Source organism: Clytia hemisphaerica, unplaced genomic scaffold (assembly GCF_902728285.1).
Source record: "Clytia hemisphaerica strain Z4C2 unplaced genomic scaffold, Clytia hemisphaerica genome assembly, whole genome shotgun sequence".
NCBI classification, from domain to species: Eukaryota; Metazoa; Cnidaria; class Hydrozoa; order Leptothecata; family Clytiidae; genus Clytia; species Clytia hemisphaerica.
Window position 1 is genome coordinate 78,347 of NW_027104468.1, and position 9,588 is coordinate 87,934.

At 34.6% G+C, this 9,588-nt stretch overlaps 1 protein-coding gene across 2 annotated transcripts; it reads right to left on the reverse strand.

Moving 5' to 3' along the window:
• Positions 1-923: 923 nt before the first annotated feature.
• LOC136821164 (fibroblast growth factor 17-like) lies at positions 924-8,208 on the reverse strand. Of its 2 annotated transcripts, XM_067077396.1 has the most exons (5): positions 7,982-8,208; positions 6,369-6,411; positions 3,140-3,326; positions 2,754-2,866; positions 924-2,085 (listed from the first exon to the last, which is right to left on the reverse strand). In XM_067077396.1, exons 1-5 carry the CDS (start codon positions 8,098-8,100, stop codon positions 1,795-1,797), a joined length of 753 nt encoding a protein of 250 aa, XP_066933497.1. In that variant the 5' UTR covers positions 8,101-8,208; the 3' UTR covers positions 924-1,794. The 2 variants fall into 2 exon arrangements, with proteins under 2 accessions (XP_066933497.1, XP_066933498.1); XM_067077397.1 differs by lacking the exons at positions 6,369-6,411; positions 7,982-8,208 and adding an exon at positions 4,355-4,485.
• Between the last annotated feature and the right edge of the window lie 1,380 nt (positions 8,209-9,588).

The window sequence follows — 9,588 nt, forward strand, 5'->3', positions numbered from 1 at the left end:
TGAATCAGACAAGGCCCAACATACAAAACTTTCCTTGCCTTCCCAGTTACAGAATGCTAAAGTAATTTGCTATATAATCAGGTAGAATAGCATAACTATCCTCAAATCCATAATGGCGGACATGGTACTGTCAAAAATAACTAGACAGGGAGATTTCGATGAGTAGATAAAGAAAATGGGGTCACTTTTGAAATTTGGAACACGTGGTCCCGAGATATGACCTCTAAAGTCCAAAAAATGACGATATTGATGACGTCGGCATTTTTACAATGTATCCCTGATCATGGGCTTTTGGAAAAATACATGGTTTAATATATTTAGATCAGCCAGCCGTTGAGTGTTCCCATCTTCCTGGGGGTAGGGTTTTTTTGTGATTTCTGATTTATTCAGACCTCTGTGCAAAATTTCATCTCTACTTCATTTTTGTCCCAGTTTTGGCGGTTTATGACCTAATTCTACTTGACTAATAGTTGAATCTTCTTTCAGCTATAAATCAGCCCATTGAACTTTGAATTCCCAATGACTAACGGAGACAGGGGTGTTCATCAAAGAATGAGAGGAGTAAGTTTCTTTTTCTTGACTTTCCTGGATTTTTTATTATGGTTTATGGCGAAGAAAAATCACATGATTGTCGACTTTTTGTCAGATTTCCTTCCAAAAAAAGGGGCACTGATTCACCCTTCGAAAGAATATTTTAGAGGACAACATCTTAAGGTTTGGTGGCTGATTTTATCCGTCATTATCACATACCTTATAAAATCATAGCTTTTAAGTGATTTTTAAATGGACAGTATATTAAATTCAACAATTAAAAGCAATAGTAATTTTTACCTATCTATAAAATTCTTTAATTTTTATGCGATTTTCATGAAAACTCTATGGCTTATACACAATATACAATAAGTTAAAGTCTGGATTACACGTTAGAATAATAAATATAAATAGCTCATCTCTTTTAAAGCCCTATTTACATCTCATCTAAATAAATCTACCTTCACCTTATAAAACTAGGGATTTCAAAAAAAAAAATTTCACTGTATAAATAAATTAATTGTAACTATTTTTAATAATTTTGGGACTAAAATGTTAATTTTTTTTAACCTGAATAATCCTTGGTTTTACAACACGTACGCAAAAAATACTAAAATTAATTTTGGAACAACGGTGACAACGATTTTATTTTATTTTAAAATAAACTCTTTTTCTTTCTTACTTCGATACATAAATAACTTTGCCCACTAACCCGCAGTGGTTTTTATTCAAAGTGAGATGGAATTTCAAATTGATATATTTTATCTAAAATTCTTTCTCTCTTTGTCTATACTTTTTAAAACATATAAAAAACTAAAACTGTTTTCATATATATTAAATGACAATCCAATCTTGTGTATAAAATTTAGCTTGATAACATTTTTGAAAAATTCAAAAGTTTAACACTTTAAAAATACATTGAAACCTCCTGAAAGCTGGGCTCACGCAAATTTAAATCTTTTAACAAGAAAATTACAAAATGCGTTCAAAAATTTAGTAACTCTTTTACCCTGCTTTCAAGGATAATTAAAAACTATTTCTTGATTTTTCGTACATTTTAATTTTTTGGACGATATATTTTTGCGTATTTTTTGTCTTCTTTGATGTTTTTCTCTTTTATTCAACTCCTTTTGCGTTCATTCTTCGACAATCTGGAATTGGAACTTCCATACCAAACCATACCAAACCATGCAATAGCACCAATGTTAATCTTCCATTTTAAAATTGCCTATTACTCTTTAATCACCACTGGCAAAAGAAGATCTAACTTTTCTTGCGATCTTTACGAAGGAGGGAAATCAGCCTCGATTTCAGTGGCCCATCATTATGTATATCAATGATAATTCTCGATTTTCTTTCCAAAAACAAAGTACTTCGATGTCCACATTTAGACCTGGTCACACGACGACCTTTCCCATTTTTCTTGAATGCTAAACAGCCAGTGTTCGTTTTTTTGTTGTAGAATTTAGTGGATTTGAACAGGACGTGTTTATGAGTGAATTGTTCTTTGAAAATACAATTGTTGACATCGTACAGTTGAGCATGTAGTTGGACCTGGAGTGAAGAATGTAGAGTTAAAACACCAAACTCCAACACAGTCCCTTAGTTCGCGTTTTATGATTCTGATAGCACTCACGAAAGGTTTGTATATCACGTCACGTAAAATCAAAAAGTGATGCATGTGGCCCTCGGTACGAGATTAGGCCGCGTACTCTCGGGTACCTAATAGCCGGGGGGTTTGGAATAAGCGGGGGGGTTGGAAAAAATCGAAAAACTTAATAAACGGGGGGGGTTGGAATAAAAATGTCCTGGGTGGAAAATTTTTGAAAAGTAGACTAATACAGCAGAATTAGGACAAAAGAGGGAACTTTCAAAAATATTTTTCCAAAAATTAATAAGCGGGGGGGTTGGAATAAGAATGTCCTGGGTGGAAAATTTTCGAAAAATTAATTAGCGGGGGGGACGGCTATTAGGTACCCGAGAGTATATATTTCTTTATGTGATATAGCATCTAATCGCAGACTACTAGGTATAGATTCATCTAATTTCGGAAAAACAAAGAAAAGGATCACTAGATACCTATAATGGACATAATGACAAAGATTTAAAAACCCTATCAAGGAGATTAAGTCAAAGTTAGGGCATTGTCACCTTTTTTTAGTATTATAGAAAATTTATCCCTCAAAAGTCTTCTTTCAAAACATGTGAATCTCTTGACTTACCTTGGGTATTCCAATTGGCTTTCCGTCTTTTCCGATACACAAGTAGTAGATTGGTTCCTGCATACTGTGGATCTTGATAGTGCCAAAGGAATCGGATTCAATCACCAAATATGCTAAAAAAAAGATCATTGATGTTAAGTTATTAGCTTTTTGACGGACTGGATTTGACTCAGAGATTAAGAATGGAACTCATCAGCTGGATGGTAGTTGGGGTTGTGCGGCATATGTAAAAGGAAACTCATTTAAAATCAATTGTTTCACAATTTTCTAACATTTTCAAAGATCGCCTTTCGTTTTCAAAACACACGTTCATCAAACGTTATATGTATGTGATGGGCGTAAAATGGACATTGTTTTAACGTAATGAAAGAGATCTCTCCACTTACCATCTTTACTTTTGTCCATGCCATTAGCATCGATGACTTTATCATTGATTCGGACATGTGTCCGGACTTTCTTGTGAACCAAAGTATGAAACAATCTTGTGATACGTTTGAAAGGCGTACTGAACCTGTCTGACGTTCTCATCATAATGCGATAGTGTTGGTCTAGTTGACGGAGGCGCTCCATTTCCTGAAGATGAAGACAATGGGAATATTCATTAGTTAGGTACTCACTGTCTGGATGAGAAAGAGTCGATACTTGACGTGGATAGACAAGTAATATAGGACTTTTAGAAGGCAGTTTTTCGATTGTTTCAGGGAGTCTACGGCTAGCCGATACTGCTATACCTCCCAGCTGGCACACAACGTTGTTTTAACGTTCATCTAACGTTATATGGACGTTGTGAACGTTAGATAAACGTTAAAAGAACGTTGTGTGCCAGCTGGGTTATATTGAAGGAGCTGGGACTCGGAATGAAATCTCGATCTCCCTTCAATCAATATCTGTTGAAGGTCTTTCGAAACGCAATATTATTCAAATATTACATTACACCCGTGGTAGTCAACATTTAATCTCTATTTATCTTACTTTTGTGAATATTCTAGGTTCGATTCCACTACAGTACTCTTCTTCAAAAATCTGGAATATTTCTAATTATTCAAATTTCGCATCTGCATCAAGTGAGTCCACGATGAGATCATTACCCCACTTCCGTAAGACATGTTTTACACAAGAACTTAATCTGCAATCATAACAAACCTCACTTAACTAGCTGTATAGCTTCCTACCTGAATACAACGAACGAATACTCGTTGAAATGCACTCATTCAAAAGTCATCTTTCCTAATTTATCACCGTGATTGATCTCTTGAGACAAAATTTCTTCAACACGTCAAACTACTTGTAGAGTATTGGCTGGCGTTGCGGAATGAGTTATGGTATATTACTGTCTCTGCATCAAAATCTTTAATACTAAAACACTAACCTTTACATGGTTACAGCGGCATCTAATTAAAAGTAACCTTACAAAATAAACATTTGGCTGAAGCACTGTGATAAACTTCGTGTTCGAAAACGAAAGGTCATTTCAAAAAAATATCTTCTTCTAATTAATCTGTTAATGATCAGGCTAATTGATTGCTACTCAGCACTTAATAATTATCAAAGCGATAAATAAAGATACCATTAGAGAAGTTAGCATTGAAAGATTTCCTTACCCCAAAGCAAGCACATGACATTGCTACCAAAAAGCACACCAAGCGTACAAAAGCGGTCATTTCCAAGTACGCGCGGTCGCCAAATATCAACAAAAATAAAGGTTCACTCTTTGATATGAAGTAGACTGGATAGTGTTTAGAATAGTAGGTCGATGAAAAGCATTGCTTGATTATATATGAGCAAGCTGCTCGTCAAAGAATAGAAGATATGAGAATACACAAAGAGCAGTTCCTTCTTGTTCTAACTAAGTATCCTGCCTTTTCTGAAAACGCTTCTTAAAAATCTATTCAACGCAGTGACTTCCGCCATTTTGAAATAAATAACATCATCATCATGAAGTGAAGGGGGAATGAACCAATCAGAATTCACAACAGAGAAATCACAAGAAACAAGGAACTTTTTACACATAAAAAAAACTATCCAATCAGACCTATGGAATTATTTTTGATGTCGAATTTTCATATAAAAAGAAAAATGGCATCATCACAGTTTTTTATGACGTCATCATTGTTGAAAATGCTTTTAAAGGGGAACTGACATTTATATTGAGAAGTAATAGCTTAGATACAAAAAGGTTGTCATTTCACACGGGACATGAGGTTTCAATTTGACCAGGATTTCAAACTCAGTCAAAAAAATACAGTTTCCCATACGTCATTTTGTTGGTCTGTAAATTAAGGCCGACAAGAAGAAATCAATTCGCGCGGATACGCTTTCTAGACACTATTGTTCACAATCTCTTTAAGTTCACCTTGAAGGAACAATTTTGAATTGGAACCTGTCTAGTACATATTCACAAGAAATTCTTATATAAAGAAAACACGTGTGTATTTACCGACATTTGTATATATTGCCCAGTAATGTAGAGCTTTGAGAATCATTTATTGTTTTTACGGGTTCATGGCCAGCCGAATCGACTACAATCTATGAACTAAACAAAAAGCACCTCTGACTTTGATGGCCGACGCCTGTTTATCCAGCAATATTGATCATAATTACTGATCAGTTTTTAGGTGTCTATTTTCATTCTTGTTCTGTCGGTCAAGGATTTAGGGGTCTGGTATCAGATGGAAACATGGCTATTGCAGCAAGTTCGAATAACACGACTCTTTCGTCTTATGCATAGTAGCCGCCTGCCTACAACGTATAAAATTTGATGTATCTCATCAAAAAATTCATTGATTGACGAATCCAAAATAATTTCAGTTCTGTCAAAAGTTCATCATTACATAATTTGAATAGTTGAGATTTCATTGTAAACATGTACTATAAGGATATACAGTCGAAAAGGAAACTCGAGAAATGTTTCATTTTTAAATCACTGCCTGTTCATTACTGCCTTAAGTTTTCACAGCAAAACACAAAACATATGAAAAAACAACAATATGAGTCATATCAAAGCATAATGCGGGGTATTATTTTTAAAACGCACATGACAGTCAAAACAAAAGTAAATGTCTCCTCAACATTTTATAATTCTACCTCTTTCCCGAAAAGTTAGTGTTCTGTTGTCAACAATTTTCGTATTTTGATGAGAATTTCTTCTATGTCTCGTCATTGCGGATATAAAAAGTGAAAAGCTCCACCTACGCCCTCAAATCTTTGAACATTGAATTGAACATTGAAGGTATTTATAAATTTGGAATAGATTTATTGTTGAGATTTTTTGAAATTTCCCCACAACAAGGCCCTCAGATCAATCTGGTGAATTGTTTTTCGATTGACTTTTTCTTGTCAAGACTCATCTATCTCCTATGCTCTAAATCTCTGCACACTTAGTAGAGAAACATGTAGCACCAATATCAAGTATTAAGTAAGACCTGACCAGACAACCTTGCGCATACTAGCTGAAAATTCTACTTTTAGACGACGGTCGCTTCACCAGTATTAGTCTTCAAATCTTTACTTGGCATTTAGCAGAGAAGCATGGAGAACCATTTTCAGGTACTTACAAATAATCTAACATTTCAGAGAGACAGGGGTGTGAAAGAGAATATGAGAAGACTATCTTACCTGTCTGGAATAGTTCCTCGTCCGATCGATGTAGCACAGTGATCTGAAAAAAGTAGAAAGAGGTATTTTATAACATTATGCTTGTATACAGTCAATGCTGGCGGTAATGGAAAGGAATTGGTATTCACATGTAGACTTTTTGCACAAATCATAGAAAGTAGAGTACTGACGATGGACAAGATTTTTCAATCAACGGACGCTCTGATAGATGAATAGTCTCAACATATTAGGGAACAAGGTTTATTTTTTGATTCTAGTAGAATCTTCTTAAGATCCTTTAATATATTCTGAAAGACGGACACCTTTGACTACTGGATCCCTTTACTTTCTCACTTCCAAGATGAAATCTTGAAATCAGCCTTAATTAGTTTGAACATTTGAAATTATTTTTGGTATTTTGTTCATGATTCTTTTCATTTGGTTGTTCCTTGTTGGTTGGAAAACTAATATTGATAGTTGAAATGAAGATCAAAAAGGTCTTCCTGTCGTATTTCTTGATTCAAAATGTCGAAGCTCAAAAATAGTGCATGGAAACATGACACTAGTTTGGGAAGTAGTTTAGTTTCCTATGTCTGAAAACGCGATTATCAAATTATGCAATGTTTTCCCTCAAAAATTAGGAGAATTAGTCTGAGGATTTTTTGTGTCAAAATAATATGCGGTTTTCTTGATTTTTCGTTACTTTTTACGTGACCTAGCTAGATGTCAATGTTTTTTAATCTTTTTTTGAAATATGCGTAGCTGATCCAAAGTTTTTAATCCGTGCCATTTACGTGTAGATTGGCTCCGGGTCAGCAACCGCTGAAAGTCGAAGTTATCTAATACAGCAGATTTTAACATTAAGGTTTTAAATTCAAGGTACAAAGGATACGGAAAGAAAGTTGACTCGTGTTATAAGTAATCGAGGAGGAGACATGTAAATTCACTCTTCAATACATGTGTGAAAAAAGTACTTCAAAGTACATGACTTAGACTTCCTCAATCCTGAGCCAGAACTCTCAAGAGAAATTTGTCATCAGTACTCTAAAGTTTGTTAAGTAGTATTTCTTAGTCAGAAAAGACGGAAAAGTGTACGCGCCATTATGAATTTCCTTCTCTATCTTGAGTTTAGTGATGACGTCAGAAAAAACTCTTAGAGATGAAAGCTTTGCATAAAGTTCTTAAAATAACCAATGTGTCCCAAAATGCGTGTTCAATCGAGAAAAATCAAGAGGTACGCGTGTTCACTTCAAATAAGTATTTTTGTTCAAATTACATCTCTCGTTACAATTGTACCAACCACAACTGTCGTTTAATGTAATCGCTCGGAAATAATTGCCCGTGGCATGTGTAATTAAATATGCTTAGAAAGATTTTTAACGGAAAACTTTTTAAGCAATAGTAAATATGCAAACAGGTTACTGCCTAATTACCTGGATAAACAATTAGGCAACAGTCCCGTCTCAAATTTTGCACCCCTGTTTCAACTACTTATCGGCAGTAGTTCTTAACCTCTAACTTGGAAATATGGCTTTGTGTATATTTATAAACATCGAATTGCGGAAAAAGACAGATCTAGTACCGTTTTTCCAGGTATCCATCCCTGATGCCTTGAAAATTAAGTATTTTCTTACCTTGAGATGCACAATGCAATGATATTAAAAATGAAGAATAATTGCGACAAATCCATATTTTCCAAAAACTTTGATGACGGCGTTACTAATGTTAATATCCCAAGAAATGGTCCAGCCATACAAAAGACAAGACAAGCCTCTCCAATCGTTAAAAATAATTCGAACCAGTATTTTCCATCTAATATATTGCCGATCTAAGAATCCAAGCCGGGAATGGGATTTTACTAATCTCTAAAATAGATTGAAAATCAAAATAAACAAAGCTATTATATAGAGAACAACAGAACCATTAAAAAGTCTTTGTCATCCAATCATTAATTCCTACTACAGCCGGTAATAGATTCATTCTTTGATTTCACACGGAAGATAATACAGCATGCGCTGACATCATCAAAATGGAGAGTATATTTTTAAAATCCTATCTAACTCTATAAAGACACTTCAGGCTTTCCTGTATAGTTTAATCGCCCTCTGAGTGGTTCCTGTTTTCGTTGAATAACCACTCGATTCTTCCACAATAGGATGTATTTGATTTCACATAGCATCGATTCCGTATTTAATGCCGTTTAGAATCTTAATTTCCTCTTGGGTATTTTTGGTAGCTCAACCGGAAATGGTGGCTAGTGAGGAGTAATGGACTTCAAGTTAGAGAGACTATACCCCTTTTTATAATTATCTTCTAATTCAAGAACCTATGGAAAAGACTTCCTAAAAGATATCTAAAAGAGTATCCCCTGGATTTAAAGACATTTTCTAAAAGCTTCCTGAAAGTTTGGTTTATGCTTTGGGAACTACCTCAGCACTTTTTAGGTAGCTTCCTCTTTTGGTTAAAAATGTTCTAAATGTCAGACACTCTTGAATTATTGAATTATCTATCTGTCATAATAAAGTTTTAACAGCCAATCTAGTTATTCAACATGTTTTTAAAAAGAAATCGAACCTCTGAATATCGAAACTATATCAACCAAATCCCGCTTAAACTCTATCATCGACGTTTTTCATAAATCCTCGAGCTGTCGAGTGAAGTAGCGATATATATATATTCCAACCTGCAAGCCACGTTAGCATAACTTGAAGATAGCAAGTCTAACGTTTTCAATTTCTAAAGTAAGTGATCTTAAAGTTCAAGCCACCAAAACGCAAGTGACAGGCCAGAAAAGAAAAATTTGTAAAAACCAGTTTAGAAGTGTGAATATGCTATAAAGATTAGAAATGAGTTACTGATATCTTATCTCAATACTCAAACGATATGAGAGGGTTCTTTAAGAAAACTGGGGTTAAAACTGTATCAAATATAACACTAAGAATGATATATAACCATTAATTTACACACATCCTCTGTTTTTTTTCAGTACTAACCCCTCTTTTTAGGGCCCAAGCTTTTCTTTTCAGATATGCCTTTTGAAATGCTGGACCGCGACCTCCTACGATAAGATGATGTCATCATTGTTAAGCTGAGGATTATTCAAGATTTTCTGATCTCAAGTCTTTTGTTATGATTTCTTAATTAGATAGTTTTGAAATAGACTAGATTCGATAGAACGATCACACCCCTGTCTCACAGCCCCGGTAGAACTTTTTTCATCAGTGGGGATAAAAATTCCGAT